Here is a 16,814-nt window from a genome sequence, read left to right as displayed (position 1 = left end):
TGGAGGCAAAACTCGACGACATTAGGAGAGTCAGTGTCCGTATAAGCCACTCAGGCTTATCTTTAAGATTGTTATAAAAGTAAAAACCCCAAATCTGTTTTTTGAAAACTTACCCACATGTTTAGCACAACATTGACCTTGTGTTGCTATCACGTTTGCAGCCATTCTCCTATCATGTGGCTGGTAGTTTCGGGTGAAGAGGCTACAGTTCCTCCCAGTAAATCCAGCCTGAGGAGCAGTCTTCACAAGAACTGGAATAGGGACAAAGGCACCTTTAAAGTACAGCACCTTTAGCTATACCAGTTAAAGTACAGAGCTATACCAGTTTCCTAAGTTGAGTTGTATTTATCATCCCCAGTTTGTCACAAGCTTAAGCTGAGACAAGGCTCAAGAAGCTGAAGCCATGCGCCAGAAAGGATCAAGATGCTAGTCTTATGCTAATGATAATGTTAGCCTGTCATGAATGAAATTCATGGGTCCTAATTCATGGATGAAATTCTATGGGTCCTTCTTTTCCCTGTTTTAAGATCTGTATTTAATGGCTTTTCTCTGGCACTCTGGAATTTTGTCCATCCTCCATGGGCTTTGGAGTTGTTGTTGTACTAACCGCCAGGAATTGTTTTATCTACTTCCATAATGACTTGTGAATATATTCCAGAAGATTTGTATATATGTAACTCCCAGCATTTAACCGTTTTTTTGTTTTAGAATCATAGAATCATAGAATATCCTGAGTTGGAAGGGACCCTTAAGGATCATCAAGTCCAACTCTTGACACCGCACAGGTCTACCCAAAAGTTCAGACCATGTGACTAAGTGCACAGTACAATCTCTTCTTAAATTCCGACAGGCTCGGTGCAGTGACCACTTCCCTGGGGAGCCTGTTGTTTTGTTTTGTTTTTGGTCTTGTTTCTTTGTTTCTTTTGTTTTAAATGCATTTTGTTAATAGTCTTGACATAAATAACCTTTCCTGCAAAGACTGAAGCCCTGAATACTGGAGGCATTCCTCTTTTGTCTATCTTTGGTCTCCTACTACTTTAAGTAATGGATTCCTGCTCTTTGTTGTTTATTGCTAGTGAATGTTCTAGTGAATTCAGTGTCAGAGTCAAATGGAGAAGAAGAGAGAGATGGAAGAGAGGCAACAGCTGAGAACAAGTGGAGCAGACAGCTAAGGAAACAGTCCTTTGCAGCTGTCCCTATTGCTCTGCCCCCCTGGTTACTTAGAACCTGAGCTCTGCCGACAAGGCTGGTATCTAGGATAGGGTACGGAAAAACATTTTCCCTATTTCTGTGAGGCAACTTGCCATACAAAACAAACCAAGAGAATGTGCTTCAGGGGTTTCACAATAAATTTGTGATATCCATATTACAGTCCTGAGACTTTTGCTAGTTATAATGCCAGTTAAGTTATAGTTCAGTCTTTGAACTCTTTTTTTTCAGTTTGCCTAGGATCTAGGTTTCAGCAGATTATCCAACTTTATCCCCACCACAACCAACATTTTCTTCCCAACTTCCTGTTTTTCCAGTAGATCATGACTCTAATTTCTCTCTGAGTTTTTGATGCTGTCCTTTCAAACCTTGTCTAAAAGTCTTCGCACTTAGCTGGCAAGCTGGTGTCCTGTGCCTTGAATTCACCCAGAAAAGAAACAGGAAGATGCTACTTACCTCGTTCATTTTCACTCACAGAGTTTTGTGGTAACACTCTTATCTGAGTATGTAGTAAATCAGAACTGCTCACTTAGGTGATCAGCCTGTACCAGATAAACCAGAGTATTTGCAGTTTCATCACCAGATGGGCAGCCTGTCTTGGGTGACTGTAGGTCACTGTTCCTTTGTTTTCTTCCGTTTCCCAAAAGAGGGTCTCTAATGGCATCATCCTTCAGTTCTTAGCCTTTGGCAGTAGTTCTGTCTGTCAAATGAGTAGAGCTCTGTTTATGAAGCTCCAGAACTATGTATGAATTTTAAAATTCATTAGAAGGTATTAAAAGATTAGAAGGAAAAATGTGCAGAATAATCAGCAAATACATATATATTGGATGGTATGACAGATGAGTTCAAATACATTGAGCATTCTCTGGACTGGAGGTCCTATCTTGACAAATTTGTTTTATTTCCATGCATGTTAAACTTTTACCTGAAGGACTTTTCCTGCAGGCATCTCTGATAACATTAAAGAAAAGGCACTCTTCATGAGATAACCATGAAGACTTCATAATGATTACAAATTGGAAGATTTTTTTTCATAAAATCACAGAATGATTTGGGTTAGCAGGTACCTTAAAGCCAATCCAGTTCCAAACCCCTGCCATGGGCAGGGACACCTCCCACGAGACCAGGTTGCCCAAAGCCCCATCCAGCCTGGCCTTGAACACCTCCAGGGATGGGGCATCCACAGCTTCTCTGGGCCTCACCACCCTCTGAGTGAAGAATTTCTTCCTTATATCTAATTTAAACCTACCCTTTTTTAGTTTGAATCCATTTTTCTGTACTCAGGAGACAAGGGAGTAATGCTTGAAGTGGCAGAACTGAACACAGTGATCAGTAAGGAGGGAAGCTAAGTATAGAAGTTAGGACACAGGCTGTTGATATGCAGATACGATTGCAGGTCTTTACAGAGGTATGAAGTTTCCAATACCGTCATTCTTTATAAATATTTTTCCTGTCTAGCAGCCACGAGCACAATCTGAAGCTCATCTGCCAATCTTTGAGGAAACTGTACACATAAAAGCAAATTTAATTCTCTTACTCTAAAAGTAGTTTATCCTAAAGGTGTATAAAATCATCAAATAATATGCTTGGCAAGTGTTTAGAGTGCATCACAGGTCTCACCAGCCCTAGTCTTTGTTGCAGTGTGCTGTACTGGTTTGTTTCATTGGCAGTAAAGTGTATAAGCAGCTTCTTGTGATCTGTCAGCATGATTTTTTATTTTTTTTTAAACAGAATCTGTTTCGCTTGATTCCTTTGCCTACAGCAATAGCTAGTTTCTGTGAGCACTCAGCGGGGAAATGTAGCTCTTATTTAAATTGGAAGAAGCTAGAACTAAAGATACACGCTGTGTGTTTGAGAGATCACCTAGGAGGGCTTGATAAAATATGTATTCTTATTGTCTCTATCTGGTATCATTCAGATCCAAATTCACACCCACCTTGCTGCCTCTGGTTACTTGTTTCCCAGACAAGACAGTCTGATTTCAGGAGTATTAATGAGTCAGTTACCCTAACAGCAGAAAGCGTGCCTTGTAATTGTGCATTCTTCGGAGCAGTGAGGATGACAGTGCTCTGTGGCAGGACTCTGCTGATTCAGATGTTTGAGTGCTTCACACTCTAACAGTTGAGAGGTTTCCTCTTCAAAGAAACATCTTTAGGCAAACTGCCTTCCCAGGGGATATGGCACTGTTTATAAAAAGCTTTAATTGGAAGTTCTCTCAAACGATCGCTTGTATAATGTACTGTCTTTCTAGTCTCTTGCCTGGAGAGGTTAAGAGCAAAGGCCCAGACCTGGCATAACAGATGCCAACAAGAATCCTCAAATTCCAAAATGCCCTTGCCCACGTCCAACCCAGTACTGCTTAAACAACTGCTTAAAGCTGAGACTACTTGTAGGCTTAAATCTTTGGACTGGAGACTTTGGACTATGTCTTGTCATGGTTTATGGCAGCAATTGTTTTTTTATCCTCAGCGTCTTAAAAATGAAGACCCATTCTGCTGCTAGCTCCATTTTACAGGCTGAACTACAGAATCCAGTTCTCCACTTCGCAAATAGGTTCCTGGGCTGAGGAATAAATTCAGGTCTCATTGCAGCCACAAATTCACTGCATGATCATGTCCCAAACTACTTAGTGTAGTCTGCCTCTATCTTACAGCTAGAGAAGTACTTTCTGCCTTAATTTCTTCTTTCTCAGAAGTGACGTGATTATAAAAGAGACAGGATTTTAGAGAAAGAAGTAATGTTGGTTTTTTTTTGTCAGACCAATTGATGTAATGTGAAGAAACTTTTGACTACTAGTTCTTTCTTGAGGTTGGAAGCAAAAGCAGCAAAACTTGTGCCAAGTACTGGTTGTGAATGCTTCTATGTGATGTCCTATGTGATGGTTCAATGAATTGATCAGAGCCATATATTTAAATAGCTAAGTAAACTATTTGTTAGTAAAGAAGCGTATGATGAAAGAAGAAACCAATAAAGACAATTTAATACCTGGGTTAGAGTGTATTTTGGAAGAAGGGGTAGCAGGAGTTAGAATACTGGGAAAGTCTAATGTGCCATGAAACCAACAGTCCTGAGTGCATGTCTTCTGACATCCAGTGGAGTTGGTTGTCTTACATTTTCAAGGTATTTTGTATGTCATGAATGCATTTTGAACTACAGACCAGAAATGAAGTAATTGGTTAGGGAAGAGTGTCTACTTAAGTAAACACCTTCAGTATGCGTTTTTCATCTTTTACTCATTATCAGTGTGAATTCTTGCTGATGCAAAGTGGTTAAGTGTTTCTTGGGGAAAAAAAATGGTAATTTCTTCCAGAATACTGCTTCCAAAGAGAGAGACAGGCACATTTTTTTCAGGAACATTTTAAATTGCTGCCTACTGGGAGCAAGTCTGAACTCTTCACAACCTCAAACTGAGCATCATGAATGTCTGTGGCATTTTTCTAGACTCCAAGTTACAAATTGGCATGCAATTGAATTTATTTTGTATTACTAGTTTAGTGTGGTATATTTAAAGGTGATTATCTTGGTATAAATGCTTGCATATTTTTACCATTTTTTTTTGGCTTGCTTAGTTAGTTAAAACACAAGCACAGATATGATCTTATAATTTGGTTGGATTTTTTTTTTTCTTTTAAATCAGCCATATTCTAAAAAATGTATAGCTAAGAGCTGTAGAAGATTGTTTTTCCAGACAGAAGAAAGGGAAATTGAATGAATGGCTGTTTCATAACTAGTTTGACAGTCTTCAGTAAAGTAATGCTTTTTTTTAGTGTATCAAACAATACGGTAGAAAGATTGAAAGACAAATAGCTAACAGAACTTATGACAAAAGATTGAAAGAGATGGGGGTCAGGAGTTATTCATTAAACAGCATCAGTGTTGTACACTAATTGCCTGGAATTAAACTCTAGTATTTGAGCCACTTACTGTTGTAATATTTTGGATTACCTTTTCTGTCTGTACTCAGCTCTTGTATTCATTGTGAGAAGAGAAAACTGATACACGTTTACTCTGTCCTGTTTGCTTTTTCCTTGAGTAACTTTGCCCTCTCATTCTCTGGTGCTTTGATATGACACAATATCCTAAAAAGTTTTGGAAAATTCTCATGTCTGAAGTGTTTTTGTGTTTGTTTATTTTTTTTCTAAATATCAACCACAAATTAGTACTAATGGTCCCTACAGTTGGAACGGTTTGGAAACTGGTGCAGGTATTAAATTGTTCGTTTCCTGCCTCACGACTTGAGTTTAAACTTGGCTTAAATTCTGGAGCTGAAAATCTCCACTCAGAAAAATCCCCAGAGTTTTATGCAGGTTACTGTTATTGCTATTGTGCCATCAAGTCCCAGCAACAGAGTGGAGGTAGGAGGGTGTCTGGGAATGTCAGCAGGGCAGAGCAGTGCTCTCACTTTTACTGTCCTGGACTTGAACCAGTGCTTTTAATTCCTCACCTGTGCAAGTACTGGATTTGCTTTCTGACTTGGGAAGTAGCATTTAGCAATGAACGATGCAAACAAATGATAAAAGGAGTCTCTACACTGGAAAATATTTTGTAAACTCTACTGGGAAAATTTGTAAAGCAACGATGCTGTGTTAGACAAGGCCTCTCAGCTGCTGAGTGTGCTGGTGCAGGGGGAAGCCAGAAGGGTGAGAGCAGAGTATCAGGAGCAGTGTCTGAGGGATACAGCGTGCTTCTCATTCCCCCTCAGGCATAACTGGGAATAGCAGCTCACCAGGGCTCTAGTAAGCAGTTTGTGGGAAGTGGGAAGCGTTAGGCAGCCAAGTGTCAAACATTGTAGAACACTTCTTTCCTCACGGTAGCGTACAATAAGGAAGCTATGTTGGGTTATCACTAACAGGAGGGTGAGGCGCTTAACCTCTTGCTATCTTAATATTTAATCTGTACATGGCATCTTTTGTCTTCCTTGTAGATTATGTCTGGTGTATTTTACAAATTCTATAAACTTCGTGCAGATACCTTCAAATTCAAGGTTGGCAAAACAGCATGAGACATGCTGCTGAGCAGAAAGAGGTGACAGCCAAGAGCACCAGTAAAAGTCCAGTTCTCAGTGGCATGCTATGGGATGCTTTCTGCCTGTGTGGAGCACGGATATTCTTACTTAATTGACCTCTGATGAAGGGCTCTCAGAAAACATTATGCTCCATTTATCTTTTCCCAGGAGTCAGCTCTGAAAAATATACCAATTTATATTTGTTAGTTGACATTTTGCATAACGCAGCAGGATGTCAGAGAATATGGTCTGGAATTTGGGTAGGTAGTGCGGAACATGACTACAATAAAAAGGTGTACTTTGCAGTATAAAAATGAACAAAAAAGACACAAAATTTGTGTTTTGAGGGTGACAGAATCCTAGCTGATGTGAAGTAGCTAAAATTCCCAAATTGTTTGGCTTAAACTGCCTTAACACAGGCCTTAAAACTGTCTAAGGCATTCCCCCACAGCAGCCATGGGCCTGAGGCCCAGTATAACTCAGGCGTGACACGTTACTTAGTTTTTCAGCAGGTGTCCTTTTATTCCCACAGTCCTCTGCTCAATACAGCATTTTGCTGTTGCAGAAAAGAAACCAATACCACATTTATTTGCCCTAACATTAGCCATACCCTTTGTGGTATGGTAGACCGACTTGCATAGCCAGGCAACTTCCAACCCATCCATGCTGCAGGACACATTTGGGCCTGCAATGGCAATGCCTCAAGCCTTCCTCTTCTCCTTCCCCTTCCCTTTTTTCATTTCCCTCCTATGGAGCTCGCCTACCAAGCATAGCTGAATGTGAATTTACACACAGACTGTAGTCTGTAGGCTGGCTTTAATCCACACAAAAAGGTACTGAAGAGGTAGGTCAGAAGCACAAAGCCCCACTGTTGCCGGCTTTAAGGAGATAAAGAGATTGAGAAAATCCCCTAAAAAATTCAGTCATGATCTCACATGTCAGAGAGCAGACAGTAACATCTCTGCATAACACAGAAAATAAATGCTTTAGCAGTTATCCGTTCTTAAAACACAAGCACAAGGCAGTGTACTGCTGAGCTAAAGATGTGCTAAATTTTAATCCAAATGCTGACTCCCCCATGTCCCAGCTGATCCAGGCCTTTCCATGTGAAGTATAGAGTAACTCCACAGCATAACCACACACTGCTGTTGCAGCACCAGAGCACATCACCTGCTGTATGATTTTATCGATGTTAGGAAAATTCTGGTCAAGAGTTGTAAAGCATCTAAATTGCTCTCATTTGCTCTAAATTAAATAAAACTGGTGGTACAGGCAATCATCAGCTTCTCCTTTCCTGTGAATTTATTGCATGCCATAGCTCCTTGCAGAAACCACCAGGGTTTTTGTCATCCTTCTGTATCACAAAGAAGTATTCTGGATTGCCTGTGATGAGACAAGTAGAATTTACTTTATCGTTCCACTGTGGTTTATGTGGTCACCCATAAGCTTGCTCGCTGATAGCGGGGATAAATCTGTACCTAAGTAGAGACAATAAACTGATCTGTTATATAAAGAATCATTTAAATAGCTGTGTGAAATTTCTCTGCGGTTTGTATTTCTTTCCGTGCATCTTTCCCATTGAACTTGTGAATGCCCCATCTCTGGAATTATTCAAGGCCAGGTTAGGTGGAGCCCTGAGCAACCTGATCTAGTGGGAAGTGTCCCTGCCCATGGCAGGGGGGTTGGAACTAGATGATCTTTAACGTCTATTCCAACCCAAATCATTCTATGATTCTATGAACTTGTGTAATAGGAGGGGAGTTTTGCTGGAAGTTGACTGGAGCACACGCTGCCTTTGAAAAAAATGCCGTAATTTTTGTGAGCTACTCCCTCCTCCTCCAATACTAACTTCTGGTTTCTGTCAGCGCATTTGGTCATTGTTAGCAGTAAGGATAAAGAGGTGAAATGCTTATGTGATGAAATGATTGTTATTTTTAATCTGAATAATTTTATCTGTTTCTTTTCATAGAGGGAAATTCTAGAACAGCAACAGAGAGAGAGAGATGACACAAGTTTTCATAGTATGTGCATGTTCTGTGATCAAGAATTCACAGGAAATAGGTTAGTTTTATTTTTTTCACATCTGTTCAGCTTCTTTGTTTACGGTTTTAATATCATTGAGCCAATTAATATCTAATACTAGGACTCAGAAGCTAGAAATCTTTTTGGGATGTAGCTTAGGTATTTCTTTCAACTGCAATGACATTTCAGATAGGCTTCTCCCACTTCTCAGTCCTATAATTATTCCAGTGCAACTTTGTAGAATTATGTGGTGAGCTGGATTTGAGAACGAAACCATTTTAAAGAGTTTTATGTCAGCTGTTTTGGTGTCAAGGAGAGCTGTTTAAGCCAGTATGGCTGTTAAAAACTGTATCTATCCAGTTACACATTTTCCCATTTAAATTCACACTGGTTTGGCAAGATTTAAAGATAGAATGAAAAAGGGAGGAAAATTAGAGTGAGAATGGAGTGCTTTGCAGCATCAGTCAAGTGCAAGCAGGAGCAGCATTCAAGTGTCTGCTCCACTGAAAATTTATTTATACACAATAAAACAGTTTCAGCTGGAGAGATTGAGTATTATCCCTGAATGTGCCTGATTGCATAGGTAGCTCTGGTACTCTGGAAAGGTAGACGAACCTGTGGTCATGTCCCTGCTGGTCTTCGCAATTTTGGCTGAGTGTCATTTTCACCTTACTGCACGGTTTACCGCACTTCACATCATTCAGCCCCCAAGAACTTTATCTACTGCATACTCGGGTCTGACAGACAGAATTTGAAAATTGCACTTGGACTGTGGTGAGAGGAAGGCTCAGCAATGTTTTCACTTGAAGATCTCTTTAGTCCCCAAAAAGCAGAAGCTGAGGAATATAGAGATGTTAGACACTTAAGTAATTAACCATTACATCTCCATTAGAAAAATAACTTGTTTGAATATCATGTTTGTTCCTGAACGCAGTTCAGTGCTCATTGTTGTGCTAGTACTGCAAGAAGCAATACTGATATAAAAGAATTTGTTTTGTTAACCAGCACTGAGAAAACTAAAAAATGGCTTCTTAGAATGTTTCTCAAGACTGTTGTTTGAAACATATTATTTGCTTATTCAAGTTAATAAATGAGATTTGCTAAGAGAGGATCAAAATAAAACTAAATTGTAATTTTCATTAAAAATATTATATTGTATGCATGCAGATCAATCAGATGAATTGTCACTGAACATACAGTAGAACTGAAACTGGAAAATTCCCAATACAATAAGTTGCGTTCTTTTTTTTTTTTTTTTTCCTAGCAGTGGCAGGAACACTATTATTGTTTATTTAATGTTGACTTTTATGCATTTTTAGAGCAGTTGGCATATTTTGAGTCAAAAGCTGCATAATTCTCATATGTATTCAGGAATACATAATGTTCTTTTTGAATGTCTTTTGTAGATCTGTCCTTCTCAATCATATGGCAAGAGAGCATGCTTTTAACATTGGGCTGCCAGATAACATTGTGAATTGCTCTGAGTTCTTGGCTGTATTACAGGAGAAGCTTGACAAGTAAGTAGGTTTCTTGTTTTGTTGTTTTTAAATGGACTTGAGTCATATTCTTTTAACCTTGGAAAGAAATTGGGTTAAAATACTTCAGCACTCACGGTTAGTTAAGAAGAAACCAAGAGAGAATGTAACTTTTGTGTGGGTGATCTTAGAAGGTTTTTCTTCTAATTTATTGAAAACTAATTCATAACACTTTGTAGTATGTGTTTCCTGGAATAATAGTCACATGTGGTGCTTTAGTTTAGTTGCACAGTTTTCATTGACGTCAATAGTAGCATGCCCCTTTTTTCTCATAACTGCTGGAGTCAATGACTTATTTCTTGTTGTAACCATCTTTTTGCTAGACATCTCTTTAGTCACATAATACAGAGTTCTTGTGCCAATCATCTTTTGTCTCTCTATATATCATTAATATGTGAGATTTTGGGGCCCACCCTTACGTCCCATAGCAGAATGGGAATGCTAATGTATATGCTGCCTGAGAAGCATGTAAATCTGAGATGGCTGAAAAAGTTGAAAAGGCAATTTGGGAGAAGAACTTAGGTAGCAAAGAATAAAGAATTCTTCACTTTGAGTTTCTTTTGCAAGTGTGTAAGTGCCCTTTATGAATTTCACAAATGGGACAAGTATGTAACAAATATCATTTGGGCTCTAGATAATGCTAGGACAAGGGGGAATGGTTTTAAACTAAAAGAGGGAAGATTTAGACTAGAGGTTAGAAGGAAATTTTTCACTCAGAGGGTGGTGAGGCACTGGAACAGGTTGCCCAGAGAAGCTGTGGATGCCCCATCCCTGGAGGTGTTCAAGGCCAGGTTAGGTGAGGCCCTGAGCAACCTGGTCTGGTGGGTGGCATCCCTGCCCATGGTGGGGGGTTGGAACTAGAAGATCTTTCAGGTCGCTTCCAACCCAGGCCATTCTAGGATTCTAGCAGAAAGAGTGAAAACTGTACCGTAGAGAGTAAATCTTAAGAGTGAAACTGTAGCTTTTAAGAAGCTTAGTAGATTTTAATACAATCTGTAACCAAAGACTCTAGGAGAAATATCTGTAAATCTTAAGCTTTGTAATTAAAAGCCTCAAAATGCAGGAATTTGTGAAAACTGGGGTATAGAAATTAAATTAAGTATCCTTCCAGACAAATTTAGAATCCATTGGCTTGCATATCTGCAAAAAAGAAAGAGATTCAAAGGACTGAAAAGGCAATGGTGGTCTCTATTTTACAATCTCTGACCTATCGAAGAACACGCAGTCATGATAGATACAGGTAAATTTCCTCCAGAAATGAAGATATTTTAAGAATGCCTTCTGTGTTATAATTAGTGTTGCAACTGATAAATTGCAGCTGCGCTGATTATCAGGAGGACCTCAGGGTGTCATTTAGATGGAGGTTTTTCAAAGCCAATTAAGCCTGTAGTTAATGCACACACTGAAGTTGCTTCCAAAGCAATGAAAGGCCACTCCTCTCCTCCTGCTGAGAGCAGACTTAATAGCTGTGCTAGATAGTGCCTGAAAATATTTTTGAGAGCAGAAAAGTCTAATTTTAGACAGATATGACTACATTGTGTATGCTGAGGAAATGCATTACATGTCTTTCCTGGGAATGCCTCATGCAATCAGAGCATATACTTTATTGTAAGCAGGTAGAGGAAAGCAGATTTTTAAGCATGTATTCTGCCACTGGACCTACAATCCACAAGCTAGGCAGTTTTCAGATTTTTAGGCTGCAAGCACAAGCAGAACTCAACACTTCTTTTTAAAAGTAAGCCTAAACTTTACAATTCTTGTAAGGCAGAAGGATACTGAGAATCCTGAATTGATGCTCCACACAGAAGAGCTGAGTGGAATCTAGCTGCACCTTTGCTGAAGCAGTATGAGGGCTTTCTGGGTGCAGGAACAGACCTGCTAGACACAGTATTTTTTTGCATGGGCAAACACTCGTGTGTGAAAATAACTTTCTTCTTCAACATGTTTATCTAAATCCACAGAAAAATTACAGAAAGGTCTGACCCAAACACTGTTAAAACTCCTCTTGATTGTATGATCAAGCATGCTTTCATTTGTTAGTAAAGAAAAAATAAAACAATTGGGTGATCACTTTTGTTCATAGCCACCGTATTTTTTAATGTCCATGTCTTTTGAGTCTTGAAGTGTTGTTGACTCACCCTTCAGTCAAACCGTTCTTCCTGCTAGCCAGTAGCACCAATACAAAGGTACAATTCCACAGTTAAAGAGCTTTTAATTGAACAGAATTGATTTTGATTTTTCTAAGGATTTTCCCTACCTCTCTGCAGAGATGGCCAAAAGAAACTGTGTTCATCCTGGTAAGCCATCTCTTATAAGAACAGTGTTGTAACACATTAACTAGTGTCACAGGAGATATCCAACACTTACATGGCTTAATGACATTGCAGCAATTTAATTTATTACAGTAAGTAGTAGATTGATATAATTAATTTGTTATAATGACAGGAGTCACATTGATTAGTCTACTGCATATTTAAGTTGCTAAATCTTAACATAAATCAGGTACCTTTAAAAATTCAAGTTCCACTCACCAACAAGAGTAGTTAGTAAGGATTCCTCTGCCTTCAGGAGTAACTCTGAGAGATGTCCCAGCCCAAGGGGAGATCACTGCTGTGCAGCCCACTGCTTCAGCAAGGAGAGCTCAAATTAGTCTTTCTCTGACTGCTGTATTTATAAGATTAAGAGATTGGATCCTAGTCAAACTTAGAATCTTAACACATTGCTTTCAACCTCTCAGCGTTAAAAGATATGTAGCACGTTCAGGATATGTTTTTTTTTTTTTTTTTTCTCTTTCTAAATGACAACAGAACAGTTATTCATTGATTAGATTCCTGTATAAATGCATGCTGAGTTAAGAATTCAGTTGCTTACCAGTCAGTGTCCCTCCAATGTCCTAATAGGACAATTTTGGTAAAGCAAACTTTTCTCCCATTTTACTTCTGGGGCAAAAAGTAAATTTTATTATCTGCATTTTCATTGTATGTAGTTTTTGCTAGGAGTCTGGTTATCTAAGTGTTTGATTGACTGTACTGTGATCTAAGGTTTTGTTTTTTTCAAATAAATTGATTTTCCTTTTCATTTGGTTTGCTCTCATGTACTTAGAATTAATCTTACTTTATATATCTCCAGCTTATTTAAGTATATTATCTTGCACTATTTTTGTTTTAACATATTGACCTGTTTACCTTTTTATCTTAGTTTGCAGTGTTTGTACTGTGAAAAAACCTTCAGAGACAAAAACACACTTAAAGATCATATGAGAAAGAAGCAGCATCGCAGAATCAATGCCAAAAACAAAGAATATGACAGATTTTATATCATTAATTACTTGGTAAGAGGTTCTATGAATAAATTGTAAATCAACTAGAGTGATGCAGACAATATCTTGTTAAAAGTGAGTAATTCCAAACCAGCAATTAGTGCAAAGGTCAAAAATCAAGTGAAGGACTCTTAAGAAATATGCTCATTTATGGTATGATATTCCAGATAATTATTGAACTAAGGAATAGTAAACATTTGTTGAGATTTGATTTTGAGAGATGCAAGAATGCAGCTTGAAGAGATGCTAATCATCATGTCATTAGTGCTCAGTCTCTGCTTTAATAACCAGAAGGGAAAATGAGATAGAGTAATGAAATAAATGGAGATCTAACTTGAATGCTATTGGCTTTGAGCTTGTTTTCTACAAACCTTAGGCTGGAAGTGCTCTTCAAAGTATAAATTAAATGCAAAGAGGAGGAAAATGAAAGATATATAGATGAAAGAAAAAGTAAGTGTTTGCTTTTAGCCTCCAGGTAGGTGTATGTTGTTAGGTATTAATATTTTTTATCTCAGATCTTTGAGAGTGTCTATCATGTGTGTGTAACAAATTTTCACTTGCTGTCTTCAACTCTTGAGTGTAAGAGCTGCTTTAAAAGCTCCTACACTCTCTCCCAGAAATAACTGTATTTCACCTGAACTAGTCTCTGTGCCTGTTCCATTTGTTAGTATCCAGGTTATAAACAATTTTTTCAGGCACTTTTGGATGTTTTACCAACTCTTTGCATTTAATCTCTTTCCCTGGTTTTACCCCAATCTTCAGAACAAAAAGCTGGACGTTTAAGGTTCTGCAAAGTTCCTTCTACCCTGGGTGGAGTGAATTCCCTCTGTGATCCTGTATGCCTTCCTTCCAAAGATCAGTGATCTGAGACCTTTATTTTCTTTTGTAGGTACTTAAATACCACTGCTTTAAAACTGATCTATACTTGCTGCATTGTAAGAAAAAAGTTGTGAAGTTTTGTATGTTGGATATTCTCATCTTCCCAACAGAAGTTAGCATTCACTTCTTCTGTGCAAGTTAGCAGATTTGAATTTAGTGTTGTAATTCTTGTAAGTGATTTTAATGGTTTGTTGGGTTTTTTTTCTTCTCTATTAGTCTTGTAGGTAATCTTATATTTTTATTCAGAACTTGGCATTCTCTTTAAATTCCCTTCCATCTTGAATTTCCATTTGATGTTCAGCTTTGCATTTGTCCCAGCTTTGGTGAGGAAAATGAGCCAGATGACTGCTCAAAGACATTTTAAAAAGCATTGTCTAAGTAGTGCTGATGGCATGGCCATGGAGCATGCAAACTATTAAGCGGCATGGGCAATCACAAGACACTGCTCATGTCAGTGCCCTGGAACTCCATAGTTATCACTGGTATTCTGGGCAAGACTTTGCAGAGCAACTTCTTATGCCAGCCTGAACCAATTCAGGTCACTTGTTAGCATCACTTAGAGATGTATTTTTTATGTCCTTAGTATTACAGACAGGGGATGGTAAATGTAATTCAAATAAAAAATATCAAACCACCAAAATGCGTAAGACCAGCAGGGAACTGTATGTACAAGGCTAGTGACAGTGTGTTTCTAGTGCTTCTTCTTGGACGTACTTTGTAAGATCACAATTTTTTGTCTGTCTCTGTGCTCTGCTATAGTAATGTTTTCTTTTCACACATTCTCATTTGTCTTTCACTGTGTTATACAAAGCGGACTGTTTCTATTCACTGTTTCTGATCCTTCAAGTGTAGCCATATCAGCCCTTAAGACATTTCTTCTTTTAAGTAAAGCATTTTTTTTTTAATAAACAGATGAAAAACTTAAGCACTTACAGTTCACTATACAATGTATATTTACACACTCATGTTATGTGGGATTAAACTTTTCATTAACATGAAAATCTTAGAGTAGTTCCTGTGTAGCAGAAAGTATGTATATGCTCTCAAAATAGCTTTTGGTAAACTCTTTACATATTCAAAGGAGGAAAAGAGGTTACAGGGAAGAACTTTAATTTGTTCACTGGGGGTTCTATAGAATAGCATTTATATATAAGGAGAAATAACATTATTCTCTGCTGCACATATGTAGTCTACAGTCAATTATGTTAATGTCGTGAGACTTTTTTCAAACTGAATTTATATTCAGTGAATTCTAGATGTTATGTGAGGTACACTTGCTGTAATGACTTGAAGTAGTGGTTTTTACTTCCTCTCCCTCAGCCCTTCACAGTTTACTAGAGGATTTTCTTCGGTAGTGTCAAGCTTTACTGACTTTTCAAGGAGTCTTAAAGATGTGTTCTTTCTATTGCTCTAAATTTCCAGGGGAATTATACAATTTCACAGCTACAGACATGAGTTGAATGTTTTATTTGAATTGACAGATACACTGTTTTGATATATACTAGTCAATTGATCTTGACCTAAAGATGTAGACTTAGAATTTATCTATTTTTCATGTTTTCACAGAAAAGTTTGAATTTGAGAATGTAAAAAAGATATTTCCATATTCAAAGTTTGTTCAAGTTTGTTTTTATCAAAAAGAGACTTTCAGACTAAGTAGGTTACTAATGATAAACATCAGTATCATCACAGTATTACCCTCTTTACTTTTAGGATGTGCATCATAACACTTTTCTATCAGCAGCTGGATCTGCTGTTTAAGCAGCTGTTTAAATGGATAGTTCTTTAGTACAGCAATCTTACAGACACTTTCTTTAAAGCCAAGTTGTATTTATGTTCGTGTCCTTTTTTTCCTGTTACATGTTATCTTCACCAAGCTCTGTGTAAAATAGACTTATTAAGCTGGAGCTGGCAGTTTCCTTTATTTTGTGGCTTTTTTACTGAGAGGTCTAAAAGGCTTTTTGTTCAGATGTCCAGCGAATGCCTGCTGAATTGCCTTATGATCTTCTGGCCAGTTCTTACTTGTGTTTTTAAGTTGATGGCAAAGTTCCCATCGACTTCATTTAGAGCAGTAGGCCTTCCTTCCTTCTTCCTTTCCCTCCATTCTGCTTTTGGCTTCACTTGTATTTTTACTGCAGTTGTAAGAATCTGCTTTCGTAACCTAAGTTACATTTTCTGTTTGTGTGTTGATAATTCCCTCTCCTAAGTTTTCAGTTTGGCTTCACAATGAATAATAGTGCAAATTGTTTTATAAATGTTTTGGTGTTCTAGGACTTTCCACAACTTGTGTCACAACCCACAAGCTGCTTTGATTAGTCTACCCCCATATTATTCACGTGTTCTGTTGCTCGCAGGTCAATGTTAAGATACAGCATTACGCATGATCTTTAGTAGGAATGGAAGCTCTTTTTGTCACGTGCATGTATAACAGATTTCTTTCATAAGCAACTCTCAAAACTTTATTACTAGGTAGTTACACAGAATTTGAATGGGAGTTTTGCAGTTATGCAAATGACTCGAAAGGCAGTGGGGTCACTTCCACTGTGGATTTGGAGGTTTTCTGTCAGTACTGTATAAGTATGGAAGATGATAACCAATCCTATTCCAAAACTGTTCAAGTACAAATTGAGAAAGACCAACAGATAGAGGACTAAGAACTGAGCAGCAGTGCATCCAAGATATATATGTAGGTTACCTTACTTTTCTCAAAAAAAAAAAAAAGAACCTTGCAACCTAATTTTCTTGTTTCTGTGCCTTTGTAAGCCTGTGTCCCCATGAGTCATCTTGCACCAAGAGTCAAGTAAAGATGGAGAGGGAAGAACTTTGTAGTCTGTGAAACCTACTG

The 16,814-nt window shown here is 38.1% G+C and overlaps 1 protein-coding gene across 2 annotated transcripts in view; it reads left to right on the top strand.

Annotated features, from left to right (window-relative positions):
- Nucleotides 1-16,814, top strand: part of ZNF277 (zinc finger protein 277) — a 55,769-nt gene that overhangs the window by 30,910 nt on the left and 8,045 nt on the right. For both annotated transcript variants that reach the window (XM_038166641.2, XM_038166651.2), the window contains 3 exons: nt 8,184-8,275; nt 9,643-9,753; nt 12,970-13,102. In XM_038166641.2, the coding sequence (XP_038022569.2) occupies nt 8,184-8,275; nt 9,643-9,753; nt 12,970-13,102 (336 nt within the window). The remainder of the gene's footprint in view (nt 1-8,183; nt 8,276-9,642; nt 9,754-12,969; nt 13,103-16,814) is intronic.

This window comes from Anas platyrhynchos, chromosome 1, assembly GCF_047663525.1.
Source record: "Anas platyrhynchos isolate ZD024472 breed Pekin duck chromosome 1, IASCAAS_PekinDuck_T2T, whole genome shotgun sequence".
Taxonomy (NCBI): domain Eukaryota; kingdom Metazoa; phylum Chordata; class Aves; order Anseriformes; family Anatidae; genus Anas; species Anas platyrhynchos.
This window is presented reverse-complemented; position numbering and strand designations above follow the sequence as displayed.